The sequence below is a fragment of the Trachurus japonicus genome, chromosome 5, assembly GCF_045865225.1.
Source record: "Trachurus japonicus isolate A0001 chromosome 5, Traja_1.0".
NCBI classification, from domain to species: Eukaryota; Metazoa; Chordata; class Actinopteri; order Carangiformes; family Carangidae; genus Trachurus; species Trachurus japonicus.
The window spans coordinates 583,278-605,041 of record NC_140911.1 but is presented as its reverse complement, the minus strand read 5'-3'; the positions used below and the strand labels follow the sequence as shown (position 1 = coordinate 605,041).

At 45.2% G+C, this 21,764-nt stretch overlaps 1 protein-coding gene across 1 annotated transcript; it reads left to right on the top strand.

Annotated features, from left to right (window-relative positions):
- Positions 1-803: 803 nt before the first annotated feature.
- On the top strand, positions 804-21,226 carry LOC146986711 (sodium-dependent neutral amino acid transporter SLC6A17-like). The gene is made up of 11 exons (XM_085775504.1): positions 804-1,098; positions 5,853-6,010; positions 9,598-9,724; positions 10,927-11,108; positions 11,601-11,711; positions 11,818-12,059; positions 16,380-16,572; positions 18,123-18,315; positions 18,461-18,620; positions 18,740-18,902; positions 20,813-21,226. Exons 1-11 carry the CDS (start codon positions 804-806, stop codon positions 21,224-21,226), a joined length of 2,238 nt encoding a protein of 745 aa, XP_085631630.1.
- The last annotated feature ends 538 nt before the right edge of the window (positions 21,227-21,764 follow it).

Below are 21,764 nucleotides of genomic sequence, written 5' to 3'. Positions count from 1 at the left end.
TTTGGATAGATTGTGATAACCTTCCTAGTAACCACACAATCCACACAAAATGTAATATAGCTACTCTGTAATTGTGTCCGTGGCTTCATCAATACCTAAACCATGAAAAAATGTCCCAGTCCGTACAGAGGAACGAGCCCCCAGTGTCTCTATACTGTCCTTAGACCATACAGTCACAGTCTTGGTTAGTGGTTTGCTGCTCTTTAAAACCGTCTTATAGGTGGGGATCAGGTGGACTGTGTTATGGTCTGAGTTAGACAGGGGGGGCTTTGGTCTGGCACTGTATGCATTCTTTATATTTCCATAGCACTTGTCCAACACTCTACTGTCTCGAGTGCCACACTTAACATATTGTTCAAATCCAGGAAGAGACGCCTCCAGTTTGCAGTGGTTAACATCCCCCAGTGTCTGAACCAGGCAGTAAATGGAGGAGTGACTGTGTTTCTAGTTATTTAAAGCTCAGACTGACTGTTCATCAGAGAACCAGCTCTTTCTTAGAAGAAAACTGTATTTATGGGACTTTTTCTATTAATGGAAATGGAATAATAATAGAGTTTTAGTCATTTGGACGACGGCCTTGAAATAAAACTTTCTGTTTTCACTGTTTACTGTTTTGTTGCTGCAGGACCGAGGCCTGAAGTCCAGCCGTCGCTCTTCATCCTCTCCCTTGTATCCTCATCATCATCCATCTCCTCTCCTCTCTCAGCCTGAGCCTCTGGTCTCTGTCCCTCCTCTCCTCTGAGCCTCGTCTTTGTCTTGCTGGGTTTCTCCCCCCCCACCCATTCCCCCCCTCAGTCTCCCTGATGCCTAAGACCAGCGTGGCGACGCAGCGCGAGCAGAGCCATGAGCCCGTCACAGAGTCGGTGGCCGACCTTCTGGCCCACGAGGCGCCGCTGGACTACCAGAGCAGCTCTCTGAGCCTCGGGGCGGCGGGGGGGAGGGGGAAGGCTCCACGGCTGGAGCTCCCCGACGTCCCCGACGGCGACGGCCGTCCGGCATGGAACAGCAAGCTGCAGTACATCCTGGCCCAGGTCGGCTTCTCCGTCGGCCTCGGCAACGTCTGGCGCTTCCCGTACCTCTGCCAGAAGAACGGAGGAGGTGAGTCGACATCAATAAGAGATTTTATATGTAGCTCCATTAACAGTTCAGTTTATTACAGATACTCAGAACTAACTGTAAATTCACTTAAAGCAGAAGTCAGGTGAATGTTTGTGTTAATCTAAGTCTTAAATAGTTGTATCTTCCGACAGCAATCACTTCTATAGAGTGTTTGGTCTGAAACACGGGTCTGTCAGTCACTCTGCTCTGCTCTGAGCCCAGGAGAAAACTTTCCTTGTATCCTACAACCTTTATCCAATGAGGAGAGAGAACGGCATAAAGGGGCAGTCCTCTCTGTGTGTGCAGCCAAGGGATGCGCCTGAATGTGGTGACGTAGGGACGAGGGCGGGGACTGCTAACTCCATCTGCTGACAAGAAGTTAGACAAAACCACCGGATCGCTTACTTCTGCTTTAAAGACAATATAATATAAACCACAGCAAAACTTTACCAACGTTTTTCAAAAAGCAGGCGATGTTACAGGGATATTCTGGCGTAACTTTAAGCAATGGTCCAACGCACCGTAACACCGAGTTAGACCCCCCCCCCCTTGAGAGATGAAGTCTGCTAACCGCTAGCTTCTCCAGTTGTAGCAACTTAAGCAATGACCGCACCATAACAAACAGCACAGTATACAGATCTACTATCCACCGATCAAAAGGCCACTTACAGCCACAAATAATGCTCAGAACAGCACCAAACGCCATCAACAGTACAAACAGGGTCCCATCCCATAATACGAGGCATCAAACATCTGTTAGCTTAGCCTGGTTTCTATTGAAAAGAGACGAAAACAACTCACCCACTCTGCTCCAGTTATACGCTATGCAGCAACTTTCTGTGTCCAGCACAGAGTCCAGGCACTGACAACACACGTCCGAGGCCGACTGGCAGCACAAACATCTGGTTTCAGCACAAACATCTGGTTTCAGAACAAACATCTGGTTTCAGCACAGACATCTGGTTTCAGTACAAACATCTGGTTTCAGCACAAACATCTGGTTTCAGTGGCCACCGACAGCACAAACATCTGGTTTCAGCACAAACATCTGGTTTCAGCACAAACATCTGGTTTCAGCACAAACATCTGGTTTCAGCACAAACATCTGGTTTCAGCACAAACATCTGGTTTCAGCACAAACATCTGGTTTCAGCGGCCACCGACAGGCAGTGACCACCACACTGACCACTAACAGGCTAAAAGTGACAGAGGGAGAGAGCCGGTGGAGTCTATGTGCTGGACCTGGGGGAATCAAGTGGTCACTGCCTGTCGGTGGCCGCTGAAACCAGATGTCAGTGCTGAAACCAGATGTTTGTGCTGAAACCAGATGTTTGTGCTGAAACCAGATGTTTGTGCTGCCAGTCGGCCTCGGACGTGTGTTGTCAGTGCCTGGACTCTGTGCTGGACACGGAAAGTTGCTGCATAGCGTATAACTGGAGCAGAGTGGGTGAGTTGTTTTCGTCTCTTTTCAATAGAAACCAGGCAAAGCTAACAGATGTTTGATGCCTCGTATTATGGGATGGGACCCTGTTTGTACTGTTGATGGCGTTTGGTGCTGTTCTGAGCATTATTTGTGGCTGTAAGTGGCTTTTTGATCGGTGGCTAGTGGATCCATAGACTGCGCTGTTTGTTACGGTGCGGTCTTTGCTAAAGTTGCTACAACTGGAGAAGCTAACGGTTAGCAGACTTCATCTCTCGAGGGGGGGTCTAACTCGGTGTTACGGTGCGTTGGACCATGGCTTAAACTTACGCCGGAATATCCCTTTAAAGCTAAATTGTGTAGGAATTCCTCCATCTAGCGTTGCGGTTGTATGTCTGAAGCAACTGAGTCGTATTTTTCATGCTGCATTCAGGTGAAATTGGGCAGACGGCAGACGGACGACAGCCGCTGCACGTAACGGCTTAAACAAGCCTCTATGTAAACAAGTGGTCCATCAGCACCAGGCAAAACAATACACGTGACAATATGTTGTCATGGCGATGTGGTATCGTTTTACCGTCTTTCTCTGGACTTCTGTGACTAAAATGACATCTGGTTTGTTAGCGACGGCCGTCTGCCCGACTGCAGGTGAATGCAGCATCAGTGTAACGCTCCATTCCTCCTCAATGAAGAGATAACAGGAGAAGTTACACAATGTCCCTTTAAATTTAACATTTAATTAACTGAAAACATCCATCAGTTTATATTTGTACTCAGCATATGCCTGTAGTCCTATTATTCCTTATTCCATTTACATTACCCACAATGCAACCCAACTGCTGTCTGGTCAGTCAGTCAGAGATTCACCTCATCCATCATCAACATCATCAACAACTCACTATGAGATCTTTTAATGTTCTTTTAAGGTTTTAGACTGTATCTATCTATTTGTTGTTTGTTTTATGTGATGTTAAATTGTGTTTTTCTTAACTTATGGTTCTTTTATGCACACGTCTAAGAAAAATTTCCACTGCTTTTTGCAGAGGACAATAAAGGTTTTCTGATTCTGATTCTAACTAAGAACTCAGATGTGGCGCCGTCTGATAGAAAGATAATACTCATTGTTTCTTTTTCCACATTCATTATTTATACATTAATAGGAGATAGGTTTTGTGCTTTTTCAGGTTTTTATTGAATTACTGTTATCTTGACTTTAACATTGCAGCCCTGTTTGACATCAGGGTTTAGTAGCTTAACGTTTCCACTCAATCGAGCTCATCCTGAACCACATTCAGCTTCAGTGACCCCCCCGGCCATCCCATAGTACACACACTGCATCCCACCAGGACGGGCGTGTGCAGAGCTAGCAGCTGTATTGTGTAGAAAGCAGCAGCATCTAAATATAGCTGCAGCATCGATTCCCTCGGCCAGCAGAGCAGCCGGCTCAGATGACACTCCAGAGATGATGAGGCTGATTCTGGGGCAGATGAATGTAATGTGAAGACAACACGCTGTAAACCTGTGAAGACACGTTGACAACACGGTGTAAACCTGTGAAAACACCTTGACAACACGGTGTAAACCTGTGAAAACACCTTGACAGACATGCTGCTGCTTCCACTGGTTCCAGGTGTTTTGCTGCAGACATAGTCCAGTCATTTTAAGCCTAAAAAGGTGTCAACGTTGAACAACTGGTTTTGTATCCTCAACATGTCCTGAGTGAGGGGAAAAAAGCCTCGAAGAATCCCATTAGGGGAAAGTTTAGAAAAAGACCCAAATATAGCCCATTTATACACCTATTCATTATTTTTCAACTCAACTAACTATTAGTCAAGTCATCCCAGTTTTCATGCTGGTACCACAGCACCTTTATATGTACCGTCAAAACGGTGGAATTTATGCAAATCTGCTCATGTTGACAAAGAATTTCAAAAAACTTGTAATACATTTTTTGTTTGTCTTAATGTCAGTAATCAACTCAGTAATTTTCATGGAGATATCTAAAGGTTAAACATTTTACCCTATTCACGTGAGAAAACTACGGACATGTTGAGGAAACAAAACCAGTTGAGTTTGATTCTGTTGCAATTTGTTCAACCTTTTTTTAATAAAATGACTGGGCCAACATGCAGGATTTACTGAGCGTAGACCAGCCAGGTTGTGGTTGTGCAGCCGGGCACGAGGCCATTTCTCACCGTCTGGCAGCCAATTACAGACACATTAAAGGTCTGTGTTGTTTGTAGTTATCACTGTGCAGCCTCACTTCTCCCTCTATAGTCACATCTTTATGCCCCTGACTGTGATGAATCTAGAAGTGGCTCCTCTCTAAATAACCTGTGATGAAGTGGTTCAGTGTTTGTCAGCAGAGGCCGTTGAACCTTCTGGATTTAGTCTCTCTGCTGCCTCGTTACTCCACCAAGATGAAACATGCTGCGTGCCCCTCAATGTAATTCCTCCTTCTGATGTATTAATAGTAGAACATGTTTTCCTGCTATAAGTCTTTATATCCTGGATGATGCATAAAAAACACTTGCATCCTGATTATGCGCCTCTGGATTAAGCTGCAAAGAGACAAATTTAGACTTCCATGTAAATTGAAATGAAATCCAAAGAATATTTGTGGGTGGAGCCGCAGCTGGGTGCTGGTGGTTGGTTTCTTATATATAAAGAAACAAAAGAAAGGCCAGCAGCACTCGTGTCCTTCTCATTGTCCTTTATTGCAAACTGCGTCGGCGCTTAACACACACAGACCGGTTTGGACCATGTCTTCCTCAGTGTGCAACATTCAACAGGAAGTGATGCATTTAAATACTCACAGCTGTAGTTAATCACTTGGTTGACAAGTATTAATATTCAAGAGAAACAACAAATGAACAATGCACAGACATTAGAAAAATAGAAATATGTAGAAAAATACAACAATATGTAGAAAAATATATTCAAAAAACCAGGACATCTCAAATATCACAGGTAAATACAAAGGTAAATAGAGCAATTAAAAAAGTGCGGTCAGGCATTATAATAGAAGGAGACGGAGCACAACAGCACAGTGAAGTAGCTCCCTCTATAGATAATATAATACTCATCCAGTATCAACATGAAGTACCAGACTAAAGCCCTACATCAAGCCACAAAATACAGAATCCAGAATATACTCCATGAACTACAGTTTCTTATATATCCCACTGAACCACTACGTCACATTATTCAAGTTCAAGATGTATCCTGAAACTCTGGGCCTGTGTTGGTCTGTTGGTCTGTCAATCAAACCTTTTTCCATGAAACTCCTCATCCACTGTAACGTGTGAGCTCAGCTTCACCTCTCTGTTCCCAGGTGCCTATCTGGTTCCCTACTTCATCCTGCTCCTCATCATCGGCATCCCGCTCTTCTTCCTGGAGCTGGCCGTGGGGCAGAAGATCCGCCGTGGGAGCATCGGCGTGTGGAACTACGTGTGTCCCCGTCTGGGCGGGATCGGGATGTCCAGTCTGATGGTAGGAGCAACGTTATCGTCGTTATCCTCGTCTGTCGTTTCTATGACTGTGAGTCTTTAAGGCCGTATTCACACCAGGCTCGTTTGGTCCGCTTGGAACGGACTTTTCCTCTGGTGCGGACCTTTAGGGAGGTGTGAATACAAACCAGCCGACTCAAGTGGACCGAGACCACCTCTGCAGCTGGGACTCGGTCCACTTGTTTGGTCCCAAATGAACCCTGGTGCCCTGGTGCGGTTCTTGTACGGTGTGAAAGCAAACCAAACCAAAAAGGCAGCAAGAAACGCATTCATTCATGCCTCCCCCTTTCCTGTCTATCTCACTATGTACTATCAAATAAAAAGGCAAAAACGCCCCCCCCCCCCCAAAAAAAAGAAACACATCCATGACCTCCATTGTGTAGCTACTTTTTGTGGAAGATCCCGCTGATCATTTTTATCCAATGATTGAGCGACTGTGGGACACACGTGCTTTTGTTTACAAAGTTGATCCGCTTGTGAAAAAATGCGATGTGAATACAAACCGCACCAAGTAAAAAAAACTTTAGTCCGCACCAAAGCAAGTGAACTATGGGACTCTCCTGGGCGTATTCACACCAGGAAAGTCCTTTGTAAACAGCAGCACGTGTGTCCCACAGTCGCTCAGTCATTGGATAAAAATGGCCGTTATGCAGCCGTCCCCGTGACGATGGTCAGACAACAAACACACAGACGTCTGCATGTGCGTCTGAAGGATGGTGCACTGAAAAAAAAAAAGGATGGCACAGCAAAAAACAAACAAACCAAAAACATAATCATTCTCTCAGGATGCCGCGTTGCCGATCGGCATAAAGTCACATTTATTTCTGTTAACGGTTATTAATCGGATAACGACTTTCTGTTATCAGATAAAATATATTCAGAATGTGCATCGTTAACGGCGACGGGTGCGTCCTCGTCCTCTCTAGCATCTGATAAATGTTTTCCTCTGACCAGACATCAAGGAGGCAGCGTGTCTATCTGTGCTCCATGTTGACCCACGGCTCAACAACGGAAGCCTGTTGAATCCAAAAAGGCGCTTGGATTTTGCATTTGGTTCGGGGAAGGTTCGGTTTGCATTCACAGCGTACGGGAATCGCACCAGGGTTCATTTGGGACCAAACCAGTGAACCGAGTCCCAGCTGCAGAGGTGGTCTCGGTTCACTTGTTTGATCTGCACCAGAGTCCGCTGGTTTGTTTTCACACCTCCCCAAAAGGTCTGCACCAGAGGAAAAGTCTGTTTCAAGCGGACCAGACGAGCCCTGACACCGACTCTGTAGCTGTTTGATGCTTCTGTCTGCAGCCTGGAGGAAACACAAGGTGTCTGTCGACTCGTCTGACAGGAAAACAGCTGAATTACTCTAGGGCTGTTTTCGACTAAGGATTTTCATAGTCGAATCTGATTCGTCAGATTTTGCCGTAGTCGACTGATCGTCAAACCTTTTTTTTTTTTTTTTTTTTTTTTAGATAGCAGCAAATTTGCGACTTTTTCCCGTTTCAAACAAAAGAGCTAAAACACCCAAAAAATATGGTAGGTGTAAAACAAATACCTTTATTTATTTCCCACACTTTGGATGATTTTTAGTAGCCATTGTGAGCCAGGGTATGCGTTTATGTCACGTTGCCCTGGACAACGCTCCTTTTGCTCGGACTGTGAGTGGCAAATCAAACATCCCTCAATGTGATGAAGGATAGCGGTGGTCGTGGACACAGAGAAACCGGGTAAAACATGTAGTATCAAAACAAACGGAGGTCAGAAGGACTCGACAATCCGTACATTACGTTAATCAATCCTGTAACACACACAGTGTGACCGCGGCACCGGCAGAGAGACTGACAGGCTGCAGAGGGACGAGATCACAGCTGTGACTCCCGACACTTATGGTGCGTTCATTACAACTCGGAAGTCGGAAAAAAAACAAGTTCCTCTTCTGAAAAACTCTGACATGTCAAAACTTTAGGATGTGTTAGAGACTAATTCATCTGTCTAACCATCAGAACTATTGACACTTGAAACGGTAAACACAGCTGATCCATCGAAAAAAAAAAATCACCGCTGGAGTTAATTTATTTTCCGTGATTGAAAGCAGGTTCTTGAATGTAACTCGGTCAAAGTCAGATGTATCCTCACAATGTTTTGCTGTTCTGTCAGGTCATGCATGATAAATGCTGACAAAGTTAGACTGTCAGACTTCCTTGGTTTTAAACTTTGGCGGCTCTGCCTCTCGTCTTTTTGCCACTCCGTGAGTGTTCTGCAGTGACTTTGACGGTCCTACTGCTCACCTCCGCTCATTTGAAAAAAAAAAAAAAACCTCCGCTCAATTGATTGTGCAACTGCAGTGGGTGATTTATTAATACGTAGTAAGAAGCTAAGACTACCGTTTAAACGCACACATCATTTTGAACTCTTTATTAACAAAGTAGGCAGATTTTGTATCAAAATAGTCTTTTTATAACGAAAAAAGACATTCTATGTAACAATTTATGCTCAGCAGCCGTGGGCACCCCCATATAGTCAGAATGGTACGGTCCTGGTTAGATTCGACTACAAGGTTCATAGTCGAATCAGACCCCTCCGAATCGAATCGTCGAATAGTCGACTTTTGGAAGTCAGCCCTAAATTACTCAGAAGCTGCTGAATGAGGCTAAAACTAAAACTCCATTCAATTCAATTCAGTTCAGTTTATTTGATAGGGACAATGCAGGTTAACATAGTGACACTGCCACTCTTTACAAACAAGTCAATGTGACTTGTCAAGTCAGCTTTACTTTTAGAGCACATTTAAAAACAACACATGCTGACCAAAGTGCTTTACAATTACGTGCAAAGACAAGAAGAACAATAAGAATAGAATAATAATAGAAGAATTGAAAACAGTGGGTATAATACCATAAAGACTAGGGAGTATCAGTCCTATGTCTGATCACATGCTGAGGAGAAGAGAGGGTTTGAGGCGTGTTGAAGATGTTAATGGAGGCTGAAGAACAAACTGAAAGAGGTGAATTATTCCACCGTTCTGAAGTCGTTCATGAAGACGTCCTCATGTCTGTCTGCAGCCTGTCTGTAGCTCTGTCACCTACACACTGTTGTATGTGATAATATATAGATATAGTGGTACGGGATGCAGGATGGACAATGAGGTCACAACAACCTTCACGTTCTCCAGGGTGGATGGGAGGTATCGACGTGTCAGAGAGTGAAATGCAGCCTTTTCTTGTGCGGTCCTTGCAGAAGTAGCTATAAATATCTCACAGAAGATCTCTGCTGAAAAGAGAACACGTTAATTATTCATGTTTTCCTCAACTCGACCGGATTTAGCTCCTGAAAGTCCAGAGACTCGTAAGAGACCGACAGCAGCTCAGTGTGTCGCCTCATTTACATGCTTCAAACCTGACCTTATCTATCTATCTATCTATCTATCTATCTATCTGTCTATCTATCTATCTATCTATCTATCTATCTATCTATCTATCTATCTATCTATCTATCTATCTATCTATCTATCTATCTATCTATCTATCTATCTATCTATCTATCTATCTATCTATCTATCTATCCCTCCATCCTTCCAGGTGTGTGGCTTCGTGGGTCTGTACTACAACGTGATCATCGGTTGGAGCATCTTCTACTTCTTCCAGTCGTTCCAGTTCCCTCTTCCCTGGAGCGAATGTCCCATCAGGAGGAACGGGACGCTGGCTAGTGAGTCACGTTAATAACACAACACAACAACTAGTGAGTCACCTTACGGTTTAGTTACAGTAATAACACAACACAAGAAAACTAAACAGTCAACCTTCTTTAATCTTCAGCCTCGCTCCATAATGACTCACCTCAGCAGATCAGACAAATGGAGTTAACTTTCTCCACAACTTCACAGACATAATCCAGATTAAAACCCTCTGGAGTTTGATTAGTGGTGATAACAGCGTGACCCCCCGGGGCAGAACAGACACTCTGGTGTGTGTGTGACTCAGCACGGCTCGTTATGAAACTGCTGTAGAGAGAAGAGATTCAGCCTCTCTGTCTGAAGGTCGTTAGTCCTGAAGGACAGCAGCAGAACGTCAAACAGAGACGCTGCATCTCTGCTTCTCATCGTCCTGCGTCCAGTCTGACAGAGCACAGCTGGAACCTGATGAGTTAAAGGGACAACGAGGAGTTTTGGAAAAGTGAAGTGTCTTCACACTACATTTATGAGCCTCCTTTTATAACCAAATAGAAACTCCTCGTTGTCCCTGTAACACTGAATTTAGCAGATGATGTGTCAACTTTAGATTTTCACACATTTATAAACATCTATGTAAATCAGCACCATCCTGTGATTTAATGTGAAGTCTAAACTCAGCCACACACAGTATTTATCATTTCCCAAAGGCAGCAGAAGAATGAGCTGTGCCCTGATAAACATCTCAGTGGTGTGAAGTGGAGGTTGACGCTCTGCATATATTACACCAACGACTCAGACGACCTCGTTCAGCTCACTGACGTCTGACAGGTGTAAACCAGCTGAGAGCCGAGACACCGACACAGAGAAACCTTCTGTAAACTATAAACTGTTTTCTTGTCTGTAACAACATCTCTGTCCCGTCTGTCCGTCCTGGGTGATGATCCCTCCTCTGTTGCTCACCCTGAGCTTTCTCCTGGTTTTCCCTGTTAAAAGGGTTTTCCATGGAGTTTCTCCTCAGTGGATGTGAGGGTCTAAGGACAGAGGATGTTGTTATGATGGGATGTAAAGCCCTTTGAGACAAACTGGTGGTAACAACGGGCTATACTAATAAAACTGCCTTGCCTTGCCTTCTGGATCTCGTTAGATTTCATCCAAACCTCACAGCTGCAACACCATCATCACCACCATCCAGACTAAACCCTAACCCTTCTCTGTCTGTCTGGCTGTGAACCTCCAGTTGTGGAGCCGGAGTGTGAGAAGAGCTCGGCCACGACGTACTTCTGGTACCGTCAGACTCTGAACACGACCAGCAGCATCGGCGAGAGCGGCGGCCTCAACCTCAAGATGACGCTGTCGCTGTTCGTGGCCTGGATCATCGTCTGTCTGGCTGTCATCAAAGGAATCGCTTCGTCTGGGAAGGTACAGGGTTATACAAGGAAAGAAAGGGATTAAAGGGATAGTTCAACATTTTGTCAAATTGGCCCATTGCCATAATCCCTACAGTCATAGCAGCAGGTTTGTTTTAGTTTTAGTCGTTTTCGAGGTAAATGCAGAGGCTGCTTGATGAAAAACTGTCCCTGAAGGCAACGTGCATCAGCGGTTTTGCATGAATTTACCTCTAAAACAACTCTGTGTGGTAACGTTGTGTTATTATCTCATAGCGTGGTGAATGTGCAGCTCACAACTTGTCCACCAGAGCGTTGTGGAGTTGTTGGATTGTGTATTTGATGAGTTTGATGAGGGAAACCAAGAAATCCCATGAGCCTCCGTAGCGTAGCTCTATGCTATGGCTCTATGCTGCTATGACTATAGGGATTATGGCAATGGGCCAATTTGACAAAATGTTGAACTATCCCTTTAAGTTTTAACGTAGTGGTTTTCTAAATGAGTTGTTCCTCCCTTTATCTACAGGTGATGTACTTCAGCTCTCTGTTCCCCTACGTGGTGCTGTTCTGTTTCCTGGTGCGAGGGTTAATGCTGAAAGGATCGGTGGACGGTATCGCTCACATGTTCACCCCCAAAGTGAGACTGGTCACAATGAATATTAAATATATACAGTATATATATATATATATAATGTATAATATCATATACCTAACAGCAGTAACTGGAGTGTATTGTGTTGCAGCTGGAGAAGATGCTGGAGCCTCAGGTGTGGAGGGAAGCGGCCACGCAGGTCTTCTTCGCTCTGGGTCTGGGCTTCGGAGGAGTCATCGCCTTCTCCAGTTACAATAAGATCGACAACAACTGTCACTTCGACGCCGTGCTCGTGTCCGTCATCAACTTCCTCACCTCCATCCTGGCCACGCTGGTGGTGTTCGCCGTGCTGGGCTTCAAGGCCAACATCATGAATGAAAAGTGTGTCGCCGAGTGAGTTCAACAGTTTTATCCTCAAGCGCCAGTCACTGCATGTGGATCATATGATCTCTCAACAAAAACTGAAAACAAGAATGTGAACAAACACTGATCTTAAAGGAGTCATCACCTGGTTTTTTATGTATCCAATCCCCCTTAAATTGCTTTGAATCAGTTCTTAAAACTTATTGGAAACATTTTTTTTTTAAAAATTCAAACATAGAGCTTGTTCTGACACTTTTTCATATGGCAACTTTCTCTCGTGAGAGTAGGCGCGAGGTTTTGACTGGTCCGGATGTTCATTGTATTAATATGTAATGAGGCGCGCATTGATTGGACGCAGGGAGGACAGAGCCCAGTGGGCTACATGCAGGCTGTATTGGAAACCGCACACTATGCTGCTCTGTCATGTACCGTAACCATGTTATAACTTAATAAAATAAAACAAAATTGTATCGGTTCATTGTAAAACATGTATTTATTGATGCAAATGTGGTGATTTCTGTACGTAGGCTACAGAGCCCCGGTGCAAAGCTGCTGCTGCTCTGTGTGAAGCTTCACTTTTCATTCAAACAAACTAATACGACTGCCACAATTGTTAGATTTCATCAATGACACAAACGTTTATCTCCTAAAAATAATCTAACCAGTCGGCGGTAAACCTCTACAAACCTGCGGGTAAGTTAATTAACGACCGTTTCCTCCGCGGGCATGACAACGTAGTTTGACCGGTTAACGAGCAGCTGCAGGCGGGTTGCTGACGAGTCACTCTCCGCTCCTCTGCCTCGCTGGAGCTGCACTTCTCCCAACGCGAAGCAAACTTCTAAGCCGTCATTTGGATAAACTAACCGCACATTGGGGATCTAAACCCTTACTTTCTCACATGAATAAATATTAAAACTTAATAAATTAACGACCCTTTCCTCCGGCGGCATGACGACGTTGTTATCGGCCGGCTAAACGAGCACTGCAGGCGGGTTGAGGAGTCACTCCTCCTCCTCTCCTCTGGTGCTCACTGCAGCTGGCTGCACCTCACTTCTCCCAACGCGGAGCTAACTTCTAAACAGCCGTCATCCGGATAAACTAACCGCACATTGTGGATCTAAACCCTTACTTTCTCACATGAAAAAATATTAAAACTTAATAAATTAATGACTGTTTCTTTCGGCGGCATGACGATGTCGTTCGGCCAGGTAAACGAGCGCTGCAGGCGGGTTGAGGAGTCACTCCTCCTCCGCTCCTCTGGTGCTGGCTGCAGCTGGCTGCACCTCACTTCTCCCAACGCGGAGAAAACTTCTAAACAGCCGTCATTCGGATAAACTAACCGCACATTGGGGATCTAAACCCTTACTTTCTCGCATGAAAAATTATTAAAACTTAATAAAGTGACGAAATAACAGCGCTACAGTGGGAAATAAAACAACCCGTAATGGCGGCGCGGCAGAAGTCGGGGTGGTGGAAGAGAGGTGTGTTTATGAAAGCAGTCGCCACGGTGACGTCACCGTAGGCGCAGAATCAAAATCTCGTAATGTTGAGGTGTGCAGCCTCATGAGCTACTCTGGCTTAAACAAAGAGCCCAAACCAAAAAACTCAGCCACTTTCAAACCCCAGGTTTTCAGGCAAGTTTCCACTGAGGTCCAACACCAGTAGACGTGTTTTAACAAGGAAAAATGCGATTTCCGGGTGATGACTCCTTTAATAGTGTCAGGGTGAATAAACAGGAAAACTGACATGCATGTTCCTTTATTCCAAGAGAGGAGAAACAACGACGTTCCGATTAACTATTTATTAGATTGGATCATCAAAGGAATCAGATACAAAAAACTCTCCTGTTCAGGAAATGGCAGTCTGCAAGCAGTTATCTGCAACCACCATCCCAATCAACCACCAATCAACCACCATCCCAATCAACCACCAATCAACCACCATCCCAATCAACCACCATCCCAATCAACCACCAATCAACCACCATCCCAATCAACCACCATCCCAATCAACCGCCATCCCAATCAAACACCATCCCAATCAACCACCAATCAACCACCATCCCAATCAACCACCATCCCAATCAACCACCAATCAACCACCATCCCAATCAACCACCATCCCAATCAGCCACCATCCCAATCAACCACCAATCAACCACCATCCCAATCAACCACCATCCCAATCAACCACCATCCCAATCAACCACCAATCAACCCCCATCCCAATCAACCACCATCCCAATCAACCGCCATCCCAATCAAACACCATCCCAATCAACCACCAATCAACCCCCATCCCAATCAACCACCATCCCAATCAACCACCAATCAACCCCCATCCCAATCAAACACCATCCCAATCAACCACCAATCAACCACCATCCCAATCAACCACCAATCAACCCCCATCCCAATCAACCGCCATCCCAATCAACCGCCGATCCACCACCATCCCAATCAACCACCAATCAACCACCATCCCAATCAACCACCATCCCAATCAACCACCAATCAGCCACCATCCCAATCAACCACCAATCAACCACCATCCCAATCAACCACCATCCCAATCAACCACCATCCCAATCAGCCACCATCCCAATCAACCACCAATCAACCACCATCCCAATCAAACACCATCCCAATCAACCACCATCCCAATCAACCACCATCCCAATCAGCCACCATCCCAATCAGCCACCATCCCAATCAACCGCCAATCAACCATCATCCCAATCAACCACCATCCCAATCAACCACCATCCCAATCAACCACCATCCCAATCAACCACCAATCAACCACCATCCCAATCAACCACCAATCAACCACCATCCCAATCAACCACCAATCAACCACCATCCCAATCAACCACCAATCAACCATCATCCCAATCAACCACCATCCCAATCAACCATCATCGCAATCAAGCACCATCCCAAACAACCACCAATCAACCACCATCCCAATCAACCACCAATCAACCACCATCCCAATCAACCACCATCCCAATCAACCACCATCCCAATCAGCCTCCATCCCAATCAACCACCAATCAACCACCATCCCAATCAACCACCATCCCAATCAACCACCATCCCAATCAGCCACCATCCCAATCAACCACCATCCCAATCAAACACCATCCCAATCAACCACCATCCCAATCAGCCACCACCCCAATCAACCACCATCCCAATCAACCAACATCCCAAACAACCACCATCAAGAGAGCGAGAATTCTCTGTCATCTGCCCAAAACAAAGGCGTTACATTGATTTTTAATACTTTGCTCTATGTGAGTGTAATTAATTCTTAAACAGGTGGGGAGTGGCTGTGGTTTAGACTTAGCCCTCCCTTCGTTGGTGCCCTCTGGCTGGCACAGGCTGGTCCCATCTTCCCAGCACACGAACCTCTGGGCCTGAAACACAACAAACCCTCCCTACACTGACATAACTTAACATCCCAGGTGTCTGAGGGGTCAGGGCAGATAATACAGATCATTAAAACTCTTCCTCACAATGCTGCATTCAGCGGGCCACAGGCCTCTCATCCTCTCCTCCCTTCGGCCTTGGAGATGTTTTCCTCTCACTGTGGCTCTGTGTGGAGATGTTTTCCTCTCACTTTGGCTCTGTGTGCTCTCAGCTTACCTCTGAATGATCAAACTGGTTACTGGTATTCAAATATAATAATAAACACAAATCTATATGGTTTGCTTACAGGTTTCAGTTTTCTTTAAACTCAGTGGGTTAGTCAAAAATATAAGACACAAGGTTAGTTAAAACATGAGACTAAACTTTACTACTACCTAAAGTGAAAGCATCAACAGGTACATACATTTTTCTATATGTCCTGGCTCCTATCTCTTCATATGTTAACCCTTCGTACCGCGGGGTTAATGCTTGACTCCCTCTCATTCTTCAGCAGGACAAAACAGCTCAAATACATCTCAGAACAACTTACATAAAGACAAAAGTTTCACACCACTCAGGATTAACTTGTTTAAATGGGTAAAATGTGTAAGTGCTCAATCTACTATAACAATCATTAGTGAGATATATTCAGTGTTGATTAGTAATGTCAAAGTGGAGAATATATGTTCAGTGTTAGTTCTGTTGAGGCAACTGTGTGCAGCTTTACAATCTCCAGTAGAGACACAGGTTCAGCTTTATCTCATCAGTCAGTAAGTTTTATTTGTTAGTCAGTAAGGCACAATATCACACTCAGTTAGTAAAGGTAAATATTCAGTGTTAAGAGAGTTTTCACCCTAACAATAGACACTTGTTTGATGATTTCACACGATGATTCTTTGAGGCAGTAATTCTAGTTTCTTATGTTTTAACCACGTAGAAACGCTGAGAAGATCGTGGGATACCTCGACTCCAACGTGTTGAGTCACGATCTCATCCCTCCACACGTGAACTTCTCCGATCTCAGCACGTCAGACTACGCTGAGCTGTACGGCGTCATCAAGACGGTGAAAGAGGACGGCTTCGACCATCTGGGACTGCAGCCGTGTCTCCTGGAGGACGAACTCAACAAGGCAAAGCTTTGGTTCTGTAGATGTGGAATCTCTGTAGTGTCTTCTGTTCTGTGTTTTTTATTTTTTATTTTTTTATGTTATTGTTTTATTGTACGTGGACAGTCCCAATTAATCAACTGCATCAAATACAGTAAAAAGGGCTTTAGCCAGTGTAGTGGCAAACGTAGATTTTAATTCCAAAGCCACTCGTTTTATTAGCAGTAGGCTGGTACAGCCGGCTCGACTCGTATGTTACTGTCTTGTGTTCCTTTACTACTCACAAACCACCGGAGAGTCAGGTCGTAGTTCCGTTGTTTTATTTCTCGTTGCAGAATCCAGGTATTTCCATTAATACACTCCATTCCAAGCTTCTCTTGGTTTTCACAACGGTCCACAACATCTTAACGTAACGGTAACATCTGAAAGTGACGGTCAAAAGACCTTTTTTCTCTGTACCTATTACCACTCTGCTAATCCACGTCTTGTACTTTGCACAAGTTCTTCCAAACAAAACAATGTGCATGTGCAGCGCCTAACGCAGTACGCATGAGCATCGCCTACTTCAGGTGCTGTGGTAAATTTGACATCTATGCAATAAAAGGCAATAATGTCATAACACAACCAAAACCAATATAAAACACGCTGTAATCGACAGTAAAACTCTCAACTTTCTTTAACATAATATTGGCTCCTACAGCCAGCAGGGCTAATATCCTGCTGTAGTCCCCGGCCAGATGACAATGGGCACCCTAAAAAACAACCACAACAACAACAACAACAACAACAACAACAATATTTACAACACAATGATTAAAAAGAATCACTAGGGATAGAACAGGGTTAGGGTTAGTAGGCATAGGGATAGAACAGGTAGGCATCAGTACAGTCATGCAGAGACAGCACATAGAAACATACAAGAGCAGCACATGCAACATACCAGTAATCACACACAACAGGCTACATCAGCACATACTGTACTACACATTCTGGGATGCAGACAGACAGGGGTGCAAGCAGACATCACATAGACAGATAGATCACAGACAGGCAGCATGATCATGATGCAAACAGCACAATATCTTAGTGGGTACAGGTGTAGTTATGAGCGAGCCATGTTTTTAGTTTGGATGTAAAAGTACAGTATGTAGGCTATGTATTTCTTTAATATGGGTGTGAAGTGAGTTCCAGTTTTGTAATGCTTTAACAGAAAATGATAGCTGGCCAAATGTACTTTTCCTGAATGGGACTATTGAGTCACCACGAGTGGCGCTTCTAGTGATCAGACCAGTGTTATTGTGTTGGTTTATGAATGAGTTGAATGGTGGAGGAGCTAAACCAGACAGATGTTCCTATATTTTATGATATCCTCCCAGCTCAGAAGCTGATGTTTGTGTAAGATGGTGCAATGATGTGAGCTGTTCGGTTTCTGGTCCAAAACTCTAAGGGTTTGCTTGTACAGCGTTTCCAAAGGCTTCAGTGTTGAGTTTGACTCTGGACTCGTCTCTCTGTCTGTCTGTCTGTCTGTCTGTCTGTCTGTCTGTCTGTCTGTCTGTCTGTGTGTCTGTCTGCAGGCGGTCCAGGGAACCGGTCTGGCCTTCATCGCCTTCACAGAAGCGATGACTCACTTCCCTGCTTCTCCGTTCTGGTCCGTCATGTTCTTCTTCATGCTCATCAACCTGGGCCTGGGCAGCATGATCGGCACCATGACCGGCATCACCACGCCGGTCCTCGACACCTACAAGGTCCAGAAGGAGCTCTTCACAGGTGAAACCCCCCACTAGGCCTCTAGAGCTGATATAAGTCTTTACTCAGCACTTGGAAGGGATTAAAGGACATTTGGGAATGGACGCATTAGACTTTGTGTTATTGCTCTGAGTGCCCTGAAAGCTCTTGTTCTGTCCTTTCCCAGTGTGTTGTTGTGTGGTGGCCTTCCTGTGTGGTCTGCTGTTCGTCCAGCGCTCAGGGAACTACTTTGTCACCATGTTCGATGATTACTCCGCCGGGCTGCCGCTCACCGTCGTGGTCATCCTGGAGAACGTGTCTGTGGCTTGGATTTATGGCACTAAAAGGTAGATGTACCTGTCTGTGTGTGACGGTTGTTATGATCAAAGTTGAATCATAAACTTTATTCATGGTATTGAGTGTATTCGGGGTTGTAACCACGGTAACGTCCGTGTGTGTGCGCCAGGTTCATGCAGGACCTGGAGGACATGTTGGGCTTCAGACCGAACATGATCTACTTCTACCTGTGGAAGTACGTCTCTCCGTTCTGCCTCATCGTCCTCATCTCAGCCACCGTCATAGAGATGGTCATCGTCCCCCCCGGATACAACGCCTGGGTCCAGGACCTGGTCAGTTACTGTGTCTGTGTGTCTGTGTGTGTGTGTGTGTGTGTCTGTGTGTGTCTGTCTGTGTGTCTGTGTGTCTGTGTGTGTGTGTGTGTCTGTGTGTGTCTGTCTGTGTGTGTCTCTGTGTGTGTGTGTGCTGCCAAGAGCAACAAAAAGCAGTAGTACCACAAATTCAAAAAACTGCATTACAAGTTTAAAAAAGCCCTGCATTTAAAATCTTACTGATGTCGATGGGTATTGAGCCTGGTTTATGGTTCTGCCGTAGCTACGGCGTCAACGCGGACCCCTACGCCGTAGCCCGAAGCGCACCTCCTGAAATTCCTGACTATGCGTCGCATCGACACGTTGACGCTAACCGAAGGACTGTGATTGGTCCGTTCAGAACGTCAGTGTGGTAAATTCACCCGTTCTCAGCCTCGGCTGGTTTAGTGGTCGGACAGACGTCTTCTTCGTCGCCTGCGCTTCAACATTTGCAATAAAAGCTTTTGTTTTCCAGTTGCCATTGTTTACTGTGACCTAAGGCTGGAGGACAGGCTTAGAAAGGGTTAATGGGAGATGGAGCATCAGAGCTGCGCCCCCTGCTGTCAGAAAGGAGTCATGGCAGAGTCTGAAGCATCGGAGGAAGTAGAGGTGCTACTGAGAGAAACAGGGACTTTACTGAGATTAATATCATAATATCTAAACTGATAATACATATTACTGTATTGTTATATTATTGTAGCCTATATGGTATTTTTCTTGATAATTACAGATGTGTGAAGATCAAAGCAACGTTTCTATTTTAGTAACTTTATTTACTGTTGGCGGGTTAAATCTATGACAAAGCATCATGTTTTATAAATTGATGTGTTTTCTTTTGGCTTTTCACGCCTTTTTATTAGATAGAACAGTTGAGAGAGACAGGAAACAGGAAGGTAGAGAGAGGGGGAATGACCTGCAGGAAAGGGCCGCTCGATGTGGGATTGATTGATTGATTGATTGATTGATTGATTGATTGATTGATTGATTGATTGATTGATTGATTGATTGATTGATTGATTGATTGATTGATTGATTGATTGAAAATGTTATTGAACAACATTAGACAAGTGTTCAAAGGGATAAAAACACAATAAAGCCCAACGGCTTGTTTCCATTGTGGTCCTATGATTCGACCGGCGCCACTCGACGCTGCTGAAATGATGTGTTCTTAATTTAAAGGGACATTGTGTAACTCCTATTATTTGGTTCTTCAGTCTGTTTTTCATGAATCAACAAAGTGAAGTGTTCCTTTCAGCTCTGAATGAGCCGTTCATATCATTCATATCTCCATGGAGCGGGTAAGCTCGGTGCTGCTGCCATGTGGTGTCTCCATGGTGACGGTAGGAAACCACGGAAACTCAGCGGAGACACCGGAGCTGTCGGCTCAGTCACCGCGGTAACGCAGTGAGGAGGAATGGAGCGTTACACTGATGCTGCCTTCACCTGCAGTCGGGCAGACGGCCGTCGCTAACAAACCAGATGTCATTTTAGTCACAGAAGAAGTCCAGAGAAAGACGGTAAAACAATACCACATCGCCATGACAACATGTTGTCACGTGTATTGTTTTGCCTGGTGCTGACGGACCACTTGTTTACATAGAGGCTTGTTTATGCCGTTACTCTGCCGCCTGCCCAATTTCACCTGAATGCAGCATGAAAAATATACAACCACAACGCTAGATGGAGGAATTCTACACAATGTCCCTTTAATGTTTTAACCAACAAAGTGAAACAGCTGAGTGATGTAGGGAAGTCAAATCAAATCAAATGAACTTTATTTGTCCCACAAGGGAGATTTGTCTGTGAGAAGTGAAACACCCAAAGTCACACAGTGTTTAGCAGATAAATATCATGATGTGACATATTCCGTGTGTGTGTGTGTGTGTGTCTAGGCTGAGGAGCGTTTCCAGAGTTACCCTCCTTGGGCGCTGGGCATGTGTTTTGCTCTGATCGCCGTGGCGATGCTTCCTCTGCCCGTGGTCTTCGTCGCCCGCCACTTCCACCTGATGTCTGACGGCTCCAACAAGCTGTCGGTGTCGTACCGCAAGACCATGATGAAGGACATGTCCAACCTGGAGGAGGACGAGGCCCGCTCCATCCTGGCCGCCAAGCCGTCGTCAGGGCCGTCGTCAGGGCCGTCGTCAGGGGCGACACGAGCCAACCTGACTCCCGGAGGGAACAAAGTCCTGGACCCAAACTCCCTGTCTCCACACAGCTGCTACGGTACGAGCTACCAGAACGCTGCCGTCAGCCCCACAACACCCACAACACCCACAACACCAACAACACCACAGTCTGACTCCTAACCCCCCCATCATCAAGTCCTGTAGCACAGTTTACCTTAAAGGGACAACCAGGAGTTTCTCCATCGGCAGAACGAAAAATTCCGCGACAATAAAAAAGTCTGATATTAATGTGGATGAATCTACGTTACCACTTGTTAATGGTCCATTTTAGATAAATCTATGGTTTTGTCTCTATGGTTATTTTGTTATTATTAGTGGTGGTGGAAATGCTGGGCGAGCCGACCAGCGTTTCTTTACTTTCGGTTTCGTGGCGAGTCATGAGAATAACGCCGCCGAATCTCCGTTTATGGTGGGAACTACGACGGTATGTGATCGTCTTCCAACCTCTGACTTTAATTCTTGATGAATGAAAACATGAGTCTGTCTTGCGCCGGTCAAAGAATTTCACGGTGCGGAGGCTCATAAATGTAGTGTGAAGACACTTCGCTTTTACAAAACTCCTCGTTGTCCCTTTAAAGTCTCCACCGGGGCCTCGACTGCCCTGCTAACACCATGTAACGTCATGTAGCTGCCTCATTTACGTCCCAAAGCAAGACAG

Excerpts from the sequence above, each read along its gene's own strand:
- LOC146986711 (XM_085775504.1), top strand. The coding sequence starts at position 804 with ATGCCTAAGACCAGCGTGGCGACGCAGCGCGAGCAGAGCCATGAGCCC. Across the intron at positions 11,712-11,817 it reads CTCACATGTTCACCCCCAAA|CTGGAGAAGATGCTGGAGCC; the intron begins GTGAGACTGGTC and ends ATTGTGTTGCAG. Across the intron at positions 18,316-18,460 it reads CCAGAAGGAGCTCTTCACAG|TGTGTTGTTGTGTGGTGGCC; the intron begins GTGAAACCCCCC and ends GTCCTTTCCCAG.